We start from the raw sequence: 22,584 nt of genomic DNA, 5'->3' as shown, positions 1-22,584 counted from the left end.
TTTTCCATCACTAAATCAGTTGCCATGAAATCGGTCGCTAATACCTGATTTGAAAATCTAAAATCGATCACTAAATTGGTTGCTAATTCCTGAACTAAAAATCTAAATCGGTTGTTATTCTTGATTTTATAATTATAGATTTTTACTAATTTCACATTTACCACTATTAAAACTTAATTTTCATAAATAATTATATTTTCACAAAATATAAAAAAAATCAAACATAGATTAATTTTTTAAATAAATACAAAAAATATTCATAATGTCTACATAGAAATATTCACTAGTTAAAACCCCTTAGTTAAACCCCTTTTGAAGCCTTTTGAAGAGTGGAAAGCTCATTAGTTATAAAAAAAAAAAGCGTTCTTCAAGGGCTCCATTCATATCGTATCGCCCTGAGAGGTTGACAATTGTTTTGATGTCATGATACTTTGAAGCATAAAAAAGCACTGCATTAGCTCCTGCATCAAGTTGCAGAAATTAATGTTTTAATGACACAAATATGTAAATGTAAGGTAACAAATTCTCTTCCACTGGATAACGATGTCCTCTGACAAAAATGTTGATTCTCACGAGTTTAATTAGCCCAACAATCTAACAACCATGCTTGTTTTGACAACATTTTGTGTTTTAATTAAGGAGAAAACTGCATTAAGATTAATAAATTATGTACCTGATCTCTAAAGTAGGCTTGTTCAATGTCTGTGGTAATGGACCTTCTAGTCTATTATTTTCTAAATTCCTGCAGAAACAGAGAAAAGAAAGAAAAGGCCAAAAGGGGGAAAAAATTAAACAATAAATAATAAACTTAAATCTTATTCCTAATTAAAATTTTGCGAGAACAAAATAGTCCTTCAAGATTTAAAAGTGACAGTTGTGCTTCTCGCCAAACAAATTCTATTTTTTTACCATTCACTTAATAAATAAGTTGTCAGAATTCAAGTAAGTGAACCATCTGGTTAATTTATAAGTTTAAATAAGCATCATCAGATTGAGAAAAAAGAAAAACAACAAATAAAACAAGAATCATCAAAACAAAACCATCTTAAATAAGCCATGATCATAATTCAAAATTCAAATAAACAAAACAAACCTCACCTCCTTCTGCACTGTCTTGTAGTTTTATCCTTGAATTTAGAAGTAATAATACCCCAACTGCAAATAGTTATTAATAATAATCTAAGATTCAGAAATTAAAGCTTTCTAAAAGGACAGAATTAAAAACCAGAAGACAGAAAAATGATGGAGAAAACCTATTTTAGAGTAAGAGATCAAATTTAACTCTAAATGGCAAATCTGCTTTTTCTTTCTTTCTTTTTTATTAGTTATTGAAATTTTCAAAACTATCAATTTTGTCCATAAAATTATATTTCATAAATAATTTTATTTTAAATGATCAACTTAACTGTTGCAATTTGAAGTAACAAATTAAACATGTAGTGATGTTTTTATATTACTTTTTCTTGATGATACCTTCATTTCTTCAATGAATGATGGAAAGCCTCCAATTGACATGAATGTCATGAAGCCTGAGATAAATGCACCACAAGCAACACGAGCTAGGATTGAGGTATAGCTATAGCCAATATCAAAATAGATAGTTCCAACACATATTGAAACTATGATGTAGATTATGATCCTCAACCAGTAGTAACCAACATCTTTACACATGTTCACAAATGATCTCTTTGTCAATGTCCTCAGTTGCTTCCACCAAGTTGCTTGACTTCCATTTTGTCTCTCATTTTCAAGCCCTTCCTGCAATTAACAATATCATCATCATCATACATAATTATGATCAAAATACGAAAATAAAACAGAACAACATAAGTAAAATCGGTTACATTAGTAGATAGTTCTTGAATCCTGTCCTTTGCTCTTGTTGCATAAGTTGAACGCCTATATCTATCAACCAGCATTGCTTTAATTTGTGCTGTGGCCATATTCATGAAAGGATCTGCTGAATTTGGAACATCCTAAAAAGGAAAGGAAAATATATGAAACAGTTCCACTAATTAACTATAATTACAAAGAATACAATTAATAGTTTGTACATACGTGAATTCTTTGATATCCTTTGAGTGTAGCTGTTATTAATTCTATTATTAAAAAATGACATGCAAGACACAAAATTACTAAATACCAAATACATAAATTACTAAATTAAAACAGAACTGATGTGTGAGGAGAGAATAGAAAACAGAGAAAAAGCTTCAAGATTCTTCTATGTGCAAAGAGAGATCTCAATCTTCTATTCTTGCCACTAACTAAACTAACTTCTAGATAAATATGGAGCTAACTAACAAAGAGATATATTACAAATTTAAGTTTTATAATAACTCGGTATATTTAAGGGTTTTTTGCAGAAGAAAAAAAAACCAGAAGCTAACCATTACCTCGTCAGTTGCATCTTCCCTTTCAGATGCACCGCTTTCAGCAGCTTCACAACTCTCATCTTTTTCTTTGTTTTCATGTTCTTCATCATGGTTATTTAACCAAAGCATGGTGTCACTTTGTACGAATAAAGCAACAATCTTATATCAACATTGAAAAACACAGAAATGAACAACTGAGATGAGCAGGAAAAACACAAGCAAGCTGCTCGACTGTCTCTGTACTAAATATTAGATGTATTCATTATTCAAATTTAATTTCCAAAATATAGTTAGCATACTGAGAAGTTCACACATATCTACTTTTCACCATCTATTATGTCAAAATTATCCTTTTTATATACCTGAAGAAGGATTGATTCATTCAGGTCTTCCACTGAGTCAACTTCACTATTTGAGTTTGTTTCAGCCTCTGCTCCACCTTCAATGAATTGCACATAAATTTGAAGAGCATTGAGGAACAATCAAAAGCATGACAAATTGACACTCATGCGTATAAATAAAATAGGAAAAGCCAATCCACTAGTATGGAAGCAATTTCACAAATGAAAAATAAAGAGGGAAAACATCTTGCATTTTTCATTTAAAGAAGAGTAAAGTATCGTTTTTGTCCCCAACGTTTGGGGTAAATCCTATTTGTGTCCCTAACGTTTAAATCGTCCTATTTGTATCCCTAACGTTTGTAAAAGCGATTCAATGTTATCCTGCCGTCAATTACACATCATGAGCACTTTAGTTTGAGTTTTAAAAATCTCTTCTTAAAGTTAGAATACAAATGTCTGGGATAGAATCGACGATCTACTCCGAAAAATAGCTCATCAAATGTTGAAACTAATTCCTACAACATTTACATAATTCACTTTTCTAGGGACATAATTGAATCTAAACACAAATAGTGGGTATAATATTAAAATCGAACACATCCAAGTGAGACCTAATTGAGAATGAATACATTCAAGTGAGAATAATTAAAAAATATAATCTGATTTGTTAGTATAATTCATAGTAGGATAACATTGAATCACTTTTATAAACGTTAAGGATACAAATAGGATGATTTAAACGTTAGGGACACAAATAGGACTTACCCCAAACGTTGGGAACAAAAACGATACTTTACTCTTTAAAGAAAATGCTTCCATAATTTCCCCTTCCTATATAGAACAAGAAAATCATTATACCATCTGAATATCTTCTTTATCCTTTTTAGTAAACCCACTAGCAGCAAGTTCCTTGTCTAAAATACTAGCACTTCTTTCTATTTCAGAAAAATAGGACCTTCCATCTTCATCTTTTCCTTCATCAGAATCATCATTGTCATCAATGCTTTCTTGAAAAGAAAGATTGAACCTGAAATAGAGAAGTGGAACTAAATTGTGAAAAAAAGCCTGATTGAATAGCAAAGATTAGATCCAAAATATTTATCTTTAGCAAACCAAGTTTGTGTTAGATGTACTATCAAGTTAGGAGATGCAATATGGTGAAAAGAGATATACAAAATAAAAAAGTGAAGAGGGAATAAACATAATTTTTTTTAAGTAAACTATGGCACAAGATAGTGACATATATTAAGTAGAAACTTATTGTCTCTAAATATACCAAGACAAAAGTTATGATTAGATGAAGTACAAAAAGGGCAACGAAACGAGTTCACTCTTATGGACAAACCACATTGCATCGACATGGACAAGATCTTCAAGTATTCAAACTGTAGAAAAACAAGGAAAATCAGGAAAACATTTGAAAAGAATCCAGATATTTGAGTGTTGAATCTGATATACCAACAGTCATTGAACTTTTCGACCGAAGATTCATGAATTGGAACGCAAACCATATAATGCTTGATTTAATTGTAAGATCTAAAACGTTTTTCAGAGGCCAATGTCTTAATTTATAGATTTAAACCCTAAATTATGAATTCAGTGAGAAGAAATTTATCCAATCATGAAAATACAGGGTTGATGTTTAGACATTAGAATAGGGAAATCCAAACCCTAAAACACTGATGACAAGAATAAAAATCAAATACCTTGTCATAAGCGGTTTTTGTCCATCTCTGCCTTTTCCTTCTCAACTTGCTGCTTCTGTTTCTCCAACCTCTCTCCCTCCCATTTCTGCACACAAAAAAAATATCGGAATCGAGCTTCGAAGAAGGAGAAAGAGAAAGGGAAAGGGAAGGGGAGAGATACCTTGATGTAGACGTTCTCTTTGGCCTGCTCCTCTTTGCTGAGAACCCTACCTTTGCTGTTGTAAAAGCGAGAGAAAGCACCGCGAGATGTTGAGTTCAGAAGACAACGGCGACAGCGCTGAAGCTGGAGAAGATGACGATGACGGCTGCGAGTCTAGAAGACGATGGCGACGGCATCGAGATTGGAGGAGAAGACAACGACTGTTTAAGGGGGGAGAAGTGTAGCTCAGTAACTGTTTGAGAAGGTAAAAATGGTGACTGGTGAGGGTGAGTTAGGGTTAATGATGAGTATTTCAGTAAATATTTTAAATTAGTTACCGATTTAGCTACTGATTAGTTATAACGTTATTATACTGCGGTCTCTAAATCGGTCGCTATCTTAATGATTAGCAACCGATTTAGCGACTACCAACTTAGTGATTGAGTTAGTGATCAATTTTTTTAGTTTATTTTTCTGTTAGTTACAAAATTGGTCGCTAAATTAAAAAATAGCGACCGATTTTGTGACCAACAATCCTACCTAAGCGTTACTTTCTTATTTCAGTTGCTAATTCGGTTGCTAAGTTAAAAAATAGTGACCGATTTTAGTGACCAACTTTATGTTACTTGTATAAAAGCCTTATCGATCGCTAAATTGGTCACTAAAATTAGTCGCTGATTGTAATTTAGCGACCGATTTAGCGATCAACATTTTTTTGGTCCTTGAAATCCTATATCGGTCGCTAAATCAGTTGCTATTAGCAACCAATTTTTTCGGTCACTAAAATCGGTCGGGGTAAAGTATACTTTTTGTCCCTGAAGTTTGACAAAAGTTTCAAAAATACCCCTAAGTTTTATTTTGTTTCAATTTTGTCCCAAAAGTTTTCGATTTGCATCAAATACACCCTTGACGGCTAATTTTTCAAAAAGTTTAAGACCAATTCAACAATAATTTCATAAGAACAATCCTTAACACAAGCAAATCAAGCATCCTTTTCATGCATTATTATTAGATTGGTCTTAAATTTTTTGAGAATTTATCCGTCGGGGGTATATTTAATGCAAATCGAAAACTTTTGGGACAAAATTAAAATAAAATAAAATTTAGGAATATTTTTGAAACTTTCGCCGAACTTTGGGGATAAAAAGTATATTTTACTCCGACTAATTTTAGTGACCGAAAAAATTGGTTGTTAATAGCGACTGATTTAGCGACCGATATAGAATTTCCAGGACTAGAAAAACGTTGATCGCTAAATCGGTCGCTAAATTACAATCAGCGATCAATTTTAGTGACGAAAGAAATTGGTTACTAATAGTGGCCAATTTTGCTAAATAGTAAAATTATTAGAAACTGAAATTTTTTATCATGAGGTTGTCTAAGAAGGAGATATTATAACATGTGGAGTTTTCTTCAATCTACATATTCATGTCTTCTAAGATTTGATTTCCAACATCCAATGCAATTTCTCCAACACATACACTAAAACAAGAAAGAAGTTTCTGAAATTTATAGTAAAGTAGTTTTTAGAACAAGATAGGTTGGGTAGATTCATGTTTTATACAAAATTAGATGGAATAATATTGGTAAATTCCAAAATAATAGATAAGGATTGTTTTCACAAAATATCTCAAAAAAAAAAAAGAGTAGATATACTAACGATCTGTTTAGAAATTTTTAATAATATAAAATTAAATTGAATTTTAGTATTTAGAATGAATTAATTCTAAAATTATAGAATTGAATTCTAATATTTAGATTGAATTTCAGTAGTGTTTAGAATGTTTATCAAATGAATTAAATTTTTATAATAGATAATTTTATCCTTTATTAATATAATAGCATATTGAAATAATAAATATATTTATTTATTAAATTATATAAAATAATCAAAAAATTATATTTTAAACTAATTTTTTTAACTAAAATTTGTTCACCTCTTTATTTAAAAAAAATTAGATTAATCTAAAAATATTAAATTTTAAACATTATTATTAATTAAAAAACAAATAGTTTTTCATGGTTGATTTCAATGACAAATCAACAATAAAAAATAAATATGAACTATCAAGAACCAATTTATTGAGTAGTCTAATGAGTAGTGACATAAAAAGTTTTAAAAAAGCTGGTTATTAATGGTAAAATGATAAATTAAAACAACTAATTCATGTTATTAAATAGAACAAAATTATGCCATTTTTTGTTTGTGTCATAATTGATACAACTTCACTTGAAATGTTCAAACATTGACAAACGCTTGATGTTATTAATCTAAGTTAAATACATAAAATCTATACGTGTGGATATTTTTTTAGATATACATAGTAGGTCTTTTAAAAAAATATATATATTATATTAAGTGAGTTGAAAAAAGGAAAAGAGAAGAAAATGAAGATGGTGAAAAAAGAGAGAGTGTGTGTTGAAATATAGGAGACATTAAGAGAAAATGAGTGAAAAAAGTTTTAAAAAAAATTAGTTAGACTATAAAAATATTTTATACATTTTAAATTTTAAGTGAAATTCAATAAAATAGAATTTTAAATTAATCTATCGAAATTGATTTTGAGAGAAAATAATAAAATTTAATTAAATATATTTAAATTAATTTAAATATTTTTGTTTCAAATACAGTAAAGAATGAGATTTTTTTGTTATTGAAAAAAAAAACGATACGATGTAACAGATTCACAATATATATATATATATATATATATATATATATATATATATATATATATATATAAAAGATGATATAATATAATATATTAATGCTTGATGAATGAAAAAATCGTCATCACTACTTCACTATCTTTTGAAAATGACAAATATGAATGATTAAACACACTCGTTAAAATGTCAAATAGCTAGCAAAATGAATAGAATTTGACAAGGAAAAGAAATATCAATGGTCGAAATATGTGTGGATTATGTGAGCCTATGAATGAAACATTTTTATAGAGTTAAATCCAAAGTAGTTTCTGAGATTTACAAAATATATTGATTTAGTCTCTAATTTTTCAATTGTATTATTTATGTCCTCGAGATTGAAAAAAATGCATCTAGTTGATCCCTTCTCCTTTTTCCGTCCAAAATCCTTTCCGGCGGCAGTGATGTGGCCATTTTTTGCCATGCTGGATATCCCAATGGTTACATGACGTGGCTATCGAAAGTTTGTAACTCAATATGGTCCCTGAGCCCCGTTTTAACCCTAACTGCTGATGGAGTAGCGTATCACTTTTTCTTCTTGGTTGGACGTGCAAATGAGGGAGACGAGAGTTCTATTCTATTCGATCAATACTTTTACCACTTGAAGAATATACCTCAGCTGGGAATTTGAAATTGATGTCATCCAACATACTCTCCGCAGCCTCATTAGTTTTCTGGTAACCATAATATCCATCTTCCCAAGTCAACAAGTAGCAAACCAAACAAAATTTTGTTAATAATCCAAGGTTTAACCCCTTTTAAAGTAACGTTAGTCCACATAAGCAAATAACATAAGGAAATGGTGAGCCATCAACAACATGATCAATTCTTCTAGAAGCACACCACTAACTCATAATAAGTTGAAAACTGTGAACTTAACTTATTGAGAAACTACCACATAAAAAGACAACTCTACTCATTTCAGCACAAACAAACACAAAAGATAGCACAACAAATAGCCACAGAACTTACATGGTGAAACAGTGGTTAAGCTTCCAAAAAACAGCATACTTCCACTGTGTACCATCACAAAAGCCCTTCAACAACTGATGAGTCATAGAAATGGCTTCCATCTGTTCTATATTCTCTTTTTGCTAACACTTTTGAGGAAAAATGTACAAAAATCGCAGTCCAAATAACAAGTTCAATGTTCAAAGCACACAGATAAACATAAACACAAAACACCTAGCTTCCTCTGTATGAACCTCTCCCGGCTTGTTTAATCCTCAAACCAGCTCTTTTCTAGATTGGTGACCCTATTGTACCAATTAGCAAGAAAACAACCATAGCTTGTTTCCTCCAACACAAAACTATGAGAAAGTAAACGTATAGTGCCGTAATGTCACAATCAACAATCACTATAAGGGGATCAAGAGTGCACTCTTCTGTGTCATTTTCACAAACAAGTTATGTACATCCAATTTTTCTTTAGAAGAAGAATGAGCCAAAACTGGGATTCAAGCAAGAAGAACCTGCACCTGCATAACCAAAGACCAAGAAAAAGTTGGTGAAGTCAACTCATGACCTATAAGGCTATAACTAGTCAACTACAGAAACAATCACCCCCCAAAAGAATCAAAACTCATTTTTCTTTTTTTTTTCCTGCTTCAATTTTCTCAGCAGCCAAACAAACACATTTAACAACAACCAAACAAACAAGATTCTTAACACTTACCTCTACTATGACTACGAAACCAAATCATTTTCACCATGCACAAATTCATTACACTCCATGGCTATCGAAAGCTCTGGCACTCGTGAGGCTCTGCTGTGACTTGGTGTCCTTGTCGTCGATCGAATAGAACTTTCGTCTCCCTCATTTGCACGTCCAACCATCGTTCCACCCAGCACAGCAACGACGAAGAAAACGAACAGGGAAGAAGTACCCTACTCCATCAGCAGTTAACATTAAAAAGGGGCTCAGGGACTACATTGGGTTACAAACTTTCGATAGCCACGTCATGTAACCGTTGGGATATCCAGCATGGCAAAAAATTGCCATATCACTGCCGCCGGGAAGGAGTTTGGACGGAAAAGGGGGAAGGGACCAAATAGGTGCATTTTTTCCAATCTCAAGGATATAAATAGTACAATTGGAAAGTCAGGGACCAAATCGGTACATTTTGTGAATCTCAGGGACTACTTTGGGGTTTAACTCCATTTTTATACGTAAATATGAGTTTGGTGCACCGATAATAATGTCTACCATTTATTTGTTTTAAAGAAGAATTTATAATTGTTAATTGAAAATATTTTTATAATTTTATTAAATGAATTTAATATTAAACTTAAATTTAAATAATAAGAAAATTAAAATATAATTTAAAAAAGAAAATCATTGAGTTCGTGTGCTTACCTGCAGAATGAAACTAATTTAGTAGATTTTGTAGAGTTAAGCTTCATTTTGGTCTCTGAGATTGGCGAGTTGTACTGATTTGATTTTTGACTTTTCAATTCTACAATTTGATCCTCCAGATTCAAAAAAGTACACCAATATAGTCCCTCCTCAACGTCGTTAGTGAGATAGCTTAAGTCTTACCATGTTGGACATATTAAAACGAGATTTTACACGTTTTGACGCTAAAAGAGCACTAAATGATGTCATTTTAGGGTTTGAACAATATTAAAAGGGAAGGGTACAACATTTTAATATTGTTCAAACCCTCAAATGACGTCATTTAGTGCCTTCTTTAGCGCCAAAATATATACTACGTCGTTTTAATATATCTAGCGTGACAAGGCTTGAGCTACGCCAATAACGGTGTTGAGTTCCAGCGACATAAGATACACAAGGGACTACATTGGTGTACTTTTTCGAATTTGGAGGACCAAATTATCGCAATTGAAAAGTCAAAGACCAAATTAGTGTAACTCGCCAATCTTAAGGACCAAAATGGGGTTTAACTCGATTTTATAGCATATTTAATAAAAATAATGCTACACATCCAAATCTTTTTGCTAACTAAGTCTAACTAAGTTGGTTTAACGTAACAAAAATTAGTTATAGTTAGCATTATTTTAAATTTTATTATTTAATTTAGTTGGACTTGATTCATAAAAAGACTTAAATGTGTAGCATTACTCGTTTAAATAATGAGACAGTCTTCATTTTTTTTATTTTTTTTACGGGTATTAGTCTCCATTTGATTTAAAAGTTCAAGTTGTAACTGTAACAATTTAATTATTAGTACTTTAGATACTTGAAAAATTTTCAATGTAATGTTACATACTTATTAACAACTGGATTAGGAAATGATTTGTTAAAATAGTTTCACCTAGGGTCGAGTTGTTCACTTAGTTTGTGTTAGTAGGGAGGGTCAATATAAAGGATTGGCTAAGCAGATTGAGAATCTTACAACAGAATGATAATTTGTGTATTGTGTAAGAAAGATGTTGAGAATGTATAACATTTATTTGTTAGTTGTGAGTTCTCTTGGCAGGTGTGGTGTGCATAGATCTCAGCCTTTGGACAGAAGTGGACTGCATCAGGTAACTTGAAAGAGCACTTTGAGAGTTGGAGATCCATGCCAATGAGAAAGGAGCAACATAAGCGTTGGCTAGTTGGATTTTTTTCAGTGGTATGGATTATTTGACTACGACAGAATGATGTCATTTTTTAGAGCAAGACAATAGGAGTTATATACTGTGTGAATCAATCGTTTTCATGTGCTACAGAGTGGTGTGGTTAATAACTCATGTTGTTGATGGCTATGTCAGAGATGACATAAGAGTTAATTGTTTTATGTTTCTAGACTGGTTACTTTACTCCACTTGAGTGTTGAACTCTTTCTTTTCAAAAAAAAAATTATGCAAAGAAAACTTAATAAAAAAAACTTGTGACTCATGTTAAAAAAATATCATAAAATAATGGAAGTTTTTTTATACATAGTTGGAGAAATGGAGAGTAACGCAGAAGAGTTAAAATATTTTTTTTTAAAAATATTTGATAATAAAAAAAATAGCCAAAAACTACTCAAACTTTTTATTTTTTGCTTTATTAGTTTTGATTGAGTCTTTTATTTTGCTTCTCTCGTACGCATAGTTACAGTTTATTTTGATACTTTCTCTTACATTTAATGTGAACAATATTCATAAACTTTTAATGTGGTGATTTATTTATAGAATATATTATAATTATAATAAAAACATATCCCATGATTCTTACAATTTAACTGATGTCCTACAAATATAAAAGCTTATTAGTAACACATTCAGGATCTCAATTGACGTCCTACAAATATAAGTTCTAGCAACCAAGAAGAAAAAACATACCCCATTAAATTGAAAGAAAAATTTATCATCTATCTCAATTTTTGTAAGTGTTTAATTTTTATCCATGATACAATAATTTTTTTATAAGCATTGCTTTTTTTTTTTTTTATTGGTTGTTTTTTAAATCTTTGTCCTTTTATTTTTAAAAACAGTCCCTTTCAAATATCAATTATTATATTATTTTTTTACATTTTATTTTTTATTTTTTATTTATAACGATCGATAAGTAAAAATATGAGTTGTATAGTAAAATTTGTGAAAATATTTTTAACTTAATATCTATAATTTGATACATATAACATCCACAATTTTATACTTATAACATTTATAATTTTATATTTTTAAAAAATTTATATTTATTGATTTTAATTTGATCAGTTAATACTTACATTAAAAAATTTATTTCATAATTTTCTTCTTTATTTCTATTTTTTATTTTATAATATATAGTCTGTATGTAAAAATATGAGTTGTCTAGTAAAAGTTGTTAAAATATATCTAATTTAATATCAATAATTTTATATATATAATATCTATAATTTTAAACATATAACATTCATAATCAATGAATTGAAATTGGTTTGTTATTATTTAATATTTATTTTTTTATTTTGCACATCATAAACCAATAGTTTTTTATGTATCTAATTTTCATAAATGGAGACTAATCGAATTTGAAATTTTAGATTTTTTTTATAAAATATATTGTGGTAATTTAAAAATATTTTTTAGGATTAATGATATAAGAATTTAAAATTTTCATTTAGAATAAAGATTGTATAATTATGTATGTAATAAACTAATAATGAAGGAGAAATTTTTGAAATTTGATTCACATAAAATTTGAATTAATTTTTGGTATAATTAAATAAAAAATAATTATAAAAATAAATTAATTATATCATTTAATTAAAGAAAATAATTTATACTTTTTTATAAGTGAAAATATTATTAAATATATTTTTATTTATTATTTTTCATTTTTTGGTTATGTAGCAATATTTATTTTTAAAAGTGGATCGTATGTGAGAAGTTTAATTATAAAATAGATTATCTTGTGCATGATTGATTGTTTAATGAGTAAAAAATTGTAAAGTGGAGTATCTTGTGATGAAACAGCTAAACTAAATCTAATTCCTATAAATATCTTATATGAAAGAATTGTAGATAGCCAAAACCCATAATGACTCTTGTATTTGATTGGTCAGAAATGTTTCTTTAATTAGGCAACAATTTTGGAGCAACCATTTTCTTCCACAATATGACACCTATCATATATTTGTATTTTCTTATAAGGGGTTCTTCTTTTTGGGACATTTGACAAATTGGTTCTTTTATTTCTAGTTAAAAATTTTAAAATTTTTGTCAAGTTAGATTGGTTTAGTGGTTAATTTGCTAATTTGCTTAAGTAAATATTGAGAGTTTAAATTTTGTTTTGTGCATGTAATAATCCATCGATTAATGGCAAACTCTTCAATAAAATTATGATTCGTAAAAGATTAGTCTTTGACATGTCAAACTGAGAGAAAATTTAGCGACTAGAGCGGATAATTCATGCAAATGTGATTAACGTATAATTCACTTATATTGAAACATGAAACTTAGATGTGGAATTTGTAACATCCTAACTTTTTGAATCAAATCATTATTTAATAACTAATTAATTAATTAAAATGGTAGTAATTTAATATTTGAATTTAAAATTTAAATATATGAAAATACTAGTGGTAGTAAATCTCTAACCGACAATAAACAACTTTTTAAAATATAGTCATAATTAATTCTACATTTATTAGATTTGAATGATATTTAGTTATATGAAAAGATAATAATACTAGCTCTATTCCTTAAGTTCGGTATAAAATCAAATTCAAATTAAATTAGATAGATAAATCGGTTACGAGTTCAGAGTAGAAAATCGCGCTCTTATCAGCCAGCCTGATATATTAACAGTATTTCGAGAATATCTCAAGCGGTGGTTATCCAATTTACTTCATTTAAGAATCGTTTTAAAGATAATTCAATTCTCTATAAATTTGACTCTAATAACTAATTCCAAATTCCAAACGTAAAAAAGCTTATAGGGCTCACAAAGTGACGATCCAGATTGAAGATTTCACCTAAATGCCTCCTAACATAATCTGCACATACCTGAGAGCTATTTGATCCTTCCTTTCTCATTCTATTCCCTTTTTCTATACAAAATATTCTAGTATACACAAAGTCTAGTCATGAAACAAGTCTCTCTTCACTAACAAACCGCATCTATTTGTATCGGAATACCTAGCGGAACTTCACTCGAGGTAGGGATTTTGTGCTAATTTTTATATGTCATATCTTAAATATTTTTGAACATATATGTTAGTATTGCACGTCATGATATAATGTTTCTTTTCTCCATACCCATGATGCATTATAATAACAATCTTATGTGCATTAAAGAACTGAGGGAATGATCCTTCGGTAAAGGAAGGTGACCCCCAAAGACAAGATAATCGAGATGATCTTTCGGTAAGGGAAGGTGATCGAATCGAGATGATCCTTTGGTAAGGGAAGGTGATCGGTAAACTTTTGGGAACCTTCGGTAAGGGAAGGAGACTCCCATCAATTTTATAATAATATATATCTTGGTTGCAATAACTTCCTTCTTTTGTATGTCTAAATAACCTTGATTGTAAATTGAACTGAGGGAATGATCCTTCGGTAAGGGAAGGTGACCCCCAAAGACAAGATATCGAGATGATCCCTCGGTAAGGGAGGGTGATCGATCGAGATGATCCTTCGGTAAGGGAAGGTGATCGCTAAAACGTTCGGGATAAGAACCTTCAGTAAGGGAAGGGGACTCCCATTTTTATACCAGTTTGAGCTCAATACCTTCCATAAAAGCTACGAGAAAAAGTAATGAAAAGTACAATGAAAAGTATGATCATGATTGTTCTTCTTTTATCCTTTTTAATTTATGATTATGGTTGCATTTAAAGATCCTTCATTTATCCAAAGTTCCTTTTTGTATGATGTATGATATTGTTTAAGATCTCTATTTTATTTAGATCTATTCTGTTTGACTTATCTATGGCAATGTTACTATTCTTCTCTTATTTATTATTTATTTGTTCTTGCTTTATGTCCTATGAGAACATCATACCAAAATTTATGAGTTTACCTTTATATGTTTTAACGCTATAGGCATTTTGTATGCATTACACATGTCATAACATAAGTAAATGAGAAGCATCTAAAAGTGACACCACTCCGACTAATCAAGACTTTTGAAAATAATAATTGAACAACATTGCATCATCACTGTTTTTATTTTTAAAACTCGAAGTGGCTGAGGATGGATACGATGACACCATATAGATAAACTACTGAGAAACTTTTGTTTCTCACCCCTCTCTCCGTACCATCTTCAGGAACGATGCAGTACGAAGCAATACAGTTGAGGTGAAAAGACAGGTGCACTAGTGGGAGCAAGCTATCAAGGACGTAGATACAAAACATTAAACGTTTACCTTAAGAAGAAAGAATATGCGATTGTTTTAGCCATAGTTAAACAAATTAAGAGAATTAGGATTTTCTATGTGTCTTGTTTTATCCTTATTGACTGATTGCAATTGTAACTATTATGTTTCCTTTTTTTATTTGGTATGAGTAAAGCTTGTCATTGTTGTACCTTCATAGTTTAGCACACCGGTTTTTCATGTTAGTATTTTCAAATCCATTTATATTTTTCAACTAGTAACTATTCTAATAAAAACTAATTATTCAATATTTTTATCTATAAATTATTTTATATAAATATTTCACATTTATTTTAAAAGAAAAATTTCGCAAAAAGTTTTGAATATCAGCTACTAAATATAATCCAAATAAAGCTTAACTCAGTTTAAAAGTATTAGGGTGTTACATTTTGGTATCAGAGCAATTTGATCCCATAGGACACTTGCAAGATTAATTTGTTATCATTTAGTTATAAATAGTATTATATCGTAAAATCTTTTCTATGTGATGAATTTAGATTAGACATATTTGATCATCTAATAGTAAAAGTTATTGTGCTCTTGAATGTTTTGTTTGAGGCTTATTGCCGTAATTTTATGATCAAAATGTGCATGTGTTAATGTTAAAACATAGATCATCTAGGAACACCCCACTCATAGTTAAAGATATATCCAAATACACATGAGACGTTAAAAAAAAAGGGGTTAAGAAATTATGTTTTTGTCACTTTATATGCTTAGCATGTGTTTTAATTATCCTCTCATTTTCATGTTGTTGTATGATGCCTTTGTTATCATGATTATTGTTTTATATTTTATTCTTTCTTTTCTTATTTTATACTCATACATTTTAATCATTCAAATTCTTTCATGTGCAAAATCTATTATCTTTAAGTCTTTGTAATCAAGAGTACATGCATATCCTTATGTTTTTTTTTATAAATTCTATTTTTATAATTATTACTACTATCTCGCAAGCCATTTAAGCTAAGAGTACATGCATTTTTATGAACTCTATGTGATTATTTAGTATGTCCGATTATTATGAAATTCTCTTATACATGTGACCCTACACGATTTTTTTTATGTGTATGCTCTTTATGTTACTATTATTACCTCTTTGATCAGAGGAAGGAAGAGAATGTGAAGCAATTGACTTGCATGAGACTAATTATCTTTACTTTTTCGAACCCTGTTTATCATGTTTTTGCTTAGCTTGAATTGACATTAACTTCTTTGATTAGTTTTTTCTTTTCTTCCTCCTTGGTGTTTGAATTAAAAAAAATGAATGAAATTATCTATCATGTGAATCTATTTTATATAATCATATTGAACTTAAACGTTTAATTCACATTTAGTGCACTTAGTTAGTTCATGATGAGAATAGAGAATAGAACTGTTTTGTAACTTTACTTGATTTGATTGAATGTATGGATTCATTGAACTTATGTATGTTAGGAACTATCATATATTCCTATAAAAAGAAAAAAGGTAGATAAAATGTAGATAAAACCTACTAGGATAAGATGAGGTTGATTAGTATGTTCTTAGAAGACGCGAATTTTGAGGACAAAATTCTTTTTTAAGGGGGTGAGAATGTAACATCCCAACTTTTTTGAATCAAATCATTATTTAATAACTAATTAATTAATTAAAATGGTAATGATTTAATATTTGAATTTAAAATTTAAATATATGAAAACACTAGTGGTAGTAAATCTCTAACCGACAATAAACAACCTTTTAAAATATAGTCATAATTAATTCTACATTTATTAGATTTGAATGATATTTAGTTATATGAAAAGATAAGAATACTAGCTCTATTCCTTAAGTTCGGTATAAAATCAAATTCAAATTAAATTAGATAGATAAATCGGTTACGAGTTCAGAGTAGAAAATCGAGCTCTTATCAGCCAGCCGGATATATTAACAGTATTTCGAAAATATCTTAAGCGGTGGTTATCCAATTTACTTCGTTTGATATTCATTTTAAAGATAATTCAATTCTCTATAAATTTGTATCTAATAGCTAATTCCAAATTCCAAACGTAAAAAAGGTTATAGGGCTCACAAAGTGACGATCTAGATTGAAGATTTCACCAAAATGCCTCCGAACATAATCTGCACATACCTGAGAGCTATTTGATCCTTCCTTTCTCATTCTATTCCCTTTTTCTATACAAAATATTCTAGTATACACAAAGTCTAGTCATGAAACAAGTCTCTCTTCACTAACAAACCGCATCTATTTGCATCGGAATACCTAGCGGAACTTCACTCGAGGTAGGGGTTTTGTGCTAATTTTTATATGTCATGTCTTAAATATTTTTGAACATATATGTTAGCATTGCACGTCATGATATAATGTTTCTTTTCTCCATACCCATGATGCATTATAATAACAATCTTATGTGCATTAAAGAACTGAGGGAATGATCATTCGGTAAGGGAAGGTGATCGGTAAACTTTTGGGAACCTTCGGTAAGGGAAGGAGACTCCCATCAATTTTATAATAATATATATCTTGGTTGCAATAACTTCCTTCTTGTGTATGTCTAAATAACCTTGATTGTAAATTGAACTGAGGGAATGATCCTTCGGTAAGGGAAGGTGACCCCCAAAGACAAGATATCGAGATGATCCCTCGGTAAGGGAGGGTGATCGATCGAGATGATCCTTCGGTAAGGGAAGGTGATCGCCAAAACGTTCGGGATAAGAACCTTCGGTAAGGGAAGGGGACTCCCATTTTTATACCGGTTTGAGCTCAATACCTTCCATAAAAGCTACGAGAAAAAGTAATGAAAAGTACAATGGAAAGTATGATCATGATTGTTCTTCTTTTATCCTTTTTAATTTATGATTATGGTTGCATTTAAAGATCCTTCATTTATCCAAAGTTCCTTTTTGTATGATGTATGATTGTTTAAGATTTCTATTTTATTTAGATCTATTCTGTTTGACTTATCTATGGCAATGTTACTATTCTTCTCTTATTTATTATTTATTTGTTCTTGCTTTATGGCCTATGAGAACATCATACCAAAATTTATGAGTTTACCTTTATATGTTTTAACGCTATAGGCATTTTGTATGCATTACACATGTCATAACATAAGTAAATGAGAAGCATCTAAAAGTGACACCACTCCGACTAATCAAGACTTTTGAAAATAATAATTGAACAACATTGCATCATCACTGTTTTTATTTTTAAAACTCGAAGTGGCTGGGGATGGATACGATGACACCATATAGATAAACTACTGAGAAACTTTTGTTTCTCACCCCTCTCTCCGTACCATCTTCAGGAACGATGCAATACGAAGCAATACAGTTGAGGTGAAAAGACAGGTGCACTAGTGGGAGCAAGCTATCAAGGACGTAGATACAAAACATTAAACGTTTACCTTAAGAAGAAAGAATATGCGATTGTTTTAGCCATAGTTAAACAAATTAAGAGAATTAGGATTTTCTATGTGTCTTGTTTTATCCTTATTGACTGATTGCAATTGTAACTATTATGTTTCCTTTTTTTATTTGGTATGAGTAAAGCTTGTCATTGTTGTACCTTCATAGTTTAGCACACCGGTTTTTCATGTTAGTATTTTCAAATCCATTTATATTTTTCAACTAGTAACTATTCTAATAAAAACTAATTATTCAATATTTTTATCTATAAATTATTTTATATAAATATTTCACATTTATTTTAAAAGAAAAATTTCGCAAAAAGTTTTGAATATCAGCTACTAAATATAATGCAAATAAAGCTTAACTCAGTTTAAAAGTATTAGGGTGTTACATTTTGGTATCAGAGCAATTTGATCCCATAGGACACTTGCAAGATTAATTTATCATTTAGTTATAAATAGTATTATATCGTAAAATCTTTTCTATGTGATGAATTTAGATTAGAAATATTTGATCATCTAATAGTAAAAGTTATTGTGCTCTTGAATGTTTTGTTTGAGGCTTATTGTCGTAATTTTATGATCAAAATGTGCATGTGTTAATGTTAAAACATAGATCATCTAGAAACACCCCACTCATAGTTAAAGATATATCCAAATACACATGAGACGTTAAAAAAAAAGGGGTTAAGAAATTATGTTTTTGTCACTTTATATGCTTAGCATGTGTTTTATTTATCCTCTCATTTTCATGTTGTTGTATGATGCCTTTGTTATCATGATTATTTTTTTATATTTTATTCTTTCTTTTCTTATTTTATACTCATACATTTTAATCATTCAAATTCTTCCATGTGCAAAATCTATTATCTTTAAGTCTTTGTAATCGAGAGTACATGCATATCCTTATGTTTTTTTTATAAATTCTATTTTTATAATTATTACTACTATCTCGCAAGCTATTTAAGCTAAGAGTACATGCATTTTTATGAACTTTATGTGATTATTTAGTATGTCCTATTATTATGAAATTCTCTTATACATGTGACCCTACACGATTTTTTTTATGTGTATGCTCTTTATGTTACTATTATTACCTCTTTGATCAGAGGAAGGAAGAGAATGTGAAGTAATTGACTTGCATGAGACTAATTATCTTTACTTTTTCGAACCCTGTTTATCATGTTTTTGCTTAGCTTGAATTGACATTAACTTCTTTGATTAGTTTTTTCTTTTCTTCCTCTTTGGTGTTTGAATTAAAAAAAATGAATGAAATTATCTATCATGTGAATCTATTTTATATAATCATATTGAACTTAAACGTTTAATTCACATTTAGTGCACTTAGTTAGTTCATGATGAGAATAGAGAATAGAACTGTTTTGTAACTTTACTTGATTTGATTGAATGTATGGATTCATTGAACTTATGTATGTTAGGAACTATCATATATTCCTATAAAAAGAAAAAAGGTAGATAAAATGTAGATAAAACCTACTAGGATAAGACGAGGTTGATTAGTATGTTCTTAAAAGACGCGAATTTTGAGGACAAAAATCTTTTTTAAGGGGTGAGAATGTAACATCCCAACTTTTTGAATCAAATCATTATTTAATAACTAATTAATTAATTAAAATGGTAATGATTTAATATTTGAATTTAAAATTTAAATATATGAAAACACTAGTGGTAGTAAATCTCTAACCGACAATAAACAACCTTTTAAAATATAGTCATAATTAATTCTACATTTATTAGATTTGAATGATATTTAGTTATATGAAAAGATAAGAATACTAGCTCTATTCCTTAAGTTCGGTATAAAATCAAATTCAAATTAAATTAGATAGATAAATCGGTTACGAGTTCAGAGTAGAAAATCGCGCTCTTATTAGCCAGCCTGATATATTAACAGTATTTCAAAAATATCTCAAGCGGTGGTTATCCAATTTACTTCATTTAAAATTCGTTTTAAAGATAATTTAATTTTCTATAAATCTGTCTCTAATAGCTAATTCCAAATTCCAAACGTAAAAAAGGTTATAGAGCTCACAAAGTGACGATCCAGATTGAAGATTTCACCTAAATGCCTCCTAACATAATCTGCACATACCTAAGAGCTATTTGATCCTTTCTTTCTCATTCTATTCCCTTTTTCTATACAAAATATTCTAGTATACCCAAATTCTAGTCATGAAACAAGTTTCTCTTCACTAACAAACCACATCTATTTGCATCGGAATACCTAGCGGAACTTCACTCGAGGTAGGGGGTTTTGTGCTAATTTTTATATGTCATATCTTAAATGTTTTTGAACGTATATGTTAGCCTTGCACGTCATGATATAATGTTTCTTTTCTCCATACCCATGATGCATTATAATAACAATCTTATGTGCATTAAAGAACTGAGGGAATGATCCTTCGGTAAGGGAAGGTGACCCCCAAAGACAAGATAATCGAGATGATCTTTCGGTAAGGGAAGGTGATCGAATCGAGATGATCCTTCGGTAAGGGAAGGTGATCGGTAAACTTTTGAGAACCTTCGGTAAGGGAAGGAGACTCCCTTCAATTTTATAATAATATATATCTTGGTTGCAATAACTTCCTTCTTGTGTATGTCTAAATAACATTGATTGTAAATTGAACTGAGGGAATGATCCTTCGGTAAGGGAAGGTGACCCCCAAAGACAAGATATCGAGATGATCCCTCGGTAAGGGAGGGTGATCGATCGAGATGATCCTTCGGTAAGGGAAGGTGATCGCCAAAACGTTCGGGATAAGAACCTTCGGTAAGGGAAGTGGACTCCCATTTTTATACCGGTTTGAGCTCAATACCTTCCATAAAAGCTACGAGAAAAAGTAATGAAAAGTACAATGAAAAGTATGATCATGATTGTTCTTCTTTTATCCTTTTTAATTTATGATTATGGTTGCATTTAAAGATCCTTCATTTATCCAAAGTTCCTTTTTGTATGATGTATGATATTGTTTAAGATCTCTATTTTATTTAGATCTATTCTGTTTGACTTATCTATGGCAATGTTACTATTCTTCTCTTATTTATTATTTATGTGTTCTTACTTTATGGCCTATGAGAACATCATACCAAGATTTATGAGTTTACCTTTATATGTTTTAATGCTATAGGCATTTTGTATGCATTACACATGTCATAACATAAGTAAATGAGAAGCATCTAAAAGTCACACCACTCCGACTAATCAAGACTTTTGAAAATAATAATTGAACAACATTGCATCATCACTGTTTTTATTTTTAAAACTCGGAGTGGCTGGGGATGGATACGATGACACCATATAGATAAACTACTGAGAAACTTTTGTTTCTCACCCCTCTCTCCGTACCATCTTCAGGAACGATGCAGTACGAAGCAATACAGTTGAAGTGAAAAGACAGGTGCACTAGTGGGAGCAAGCTATCGAGGATGTAGATATAAAACATTAAACGTTTACCTTAAGAAGAAAGAATATGCGATTGTTTTAGCCATAGTTAAACAAATTAAGAGAATTAGGATTTTCTATGTGTCTTGTTTTATCCTTATTGACTGATTGCAATTGTAACTATTATGTTTCCTTTTTTTATTTGGTATGAGTAAAGCTTGTCATTGTTGTACCTTCATAGTTTAGCACACCGGTTTTTCTTGTTAGTATTTTCAAATCCATTTATATTTTTCAACTAGTAACTATTCTAATAAAAACTAATTATTCAATATTTTTATCTATAAATTATTTTATATAAATATTTTACATTTGTTTTAAAAGAAAAATTTCGCAAAAAGTTTTGAATATCAGCTACTAAATATAATCCAAATAAAGCTTAACTCAGTTTAAAAGTATTAGGGTGTTACAGAATTCATCATCATGTGACATGCCATTTCAAATTTCAGATGCTTGGGATGCAGGTGATCCAGTGCACCGTTGTTTGTACTACAATGCATCAATGTGGGAAGGCGAGAGACTATCAAAAAGTAGGAGAAATATTATACCAAAATTTGGATTATGTTGCATGGAAGGTAAAGTAGAACTACCAATACTAAAAATGGTACTACAAACCCTGCAGGACCTACATAGTATGAATAACGACAAAGCAAGGTACTTCCAAAAAAATAT

General features: G+C 29.9%; 1 protein-coding gene across 1 annotated transcript; it reads right to left on the bottom strand.

Moving 5' to 3' along the window:
• Positions 1-1,134: 1,134 nt before the first annotated feature.
• Positions 1,135-2,757, bottom strand: LOC107624205 (ABC transporter G family member 15-like). Its single transcript, XM_088491295.1, has 5 exons — positions 2,738-2,757; positions 2,397-2,511; positions 1,845-1,976; positions 1,474-1,758; positions 1,135-1,155 (listed from the first exon to the last, which is right to left on the bottom strand). The coding sequence occupies exons 1-5, from the start codon at positions 2,755-2,757 to the stop codon at positions 1,135-1,137; spliced, it is 573 nt and encodes a 190-aa protein (XP_088347421.1).
• Positions 2,758-22,584: the final 19,827 nt, after the last annotated feature.

Source organism: Arachis ipaensis, chromosome B10 (assembly GCF_059453495.1).
Source record: "Arachis ipaensis isolate K30076 ecotype BB chromosome B10, ASM5945349v1, whole genome shotgun sequence".
Taxonomy (NCBI): Eukaryota; Viridiplantae; Streptophyta; class Magnoliopsida; order Fabales; family Fabaceae; genus Arachis; species Arachis ipaensis.
This window is presented reverse-complemented; position numbering and strand designations above follow the sequence as displayed.

What these genes read in the sequence shown, in the direction of transcription:
- LOC107624205 (XM_088491295.1), bottom strand. Translation starts at nt 2,757, where the DNA reads ATGAATCAATCCTTCTTCAG. An exon ending in ATGAATCAATCCTTCTTCAG is followed by an intron (nt 2,512 to 2,737) that starts GTATATAAAAAG and finishes ATTCGTACAAAG; the next exon opens with TGACACCATGCTTTGGTTAA. An exon ending in TTCAAGAACTATCTACTAAT is followed by an intron (nt 1,759 to 1,844) that starts GTAACCGATTTT and finishes TGTTAATTGCAG; the next exon opens with GAAGGGCTTGAAAATGAGAG.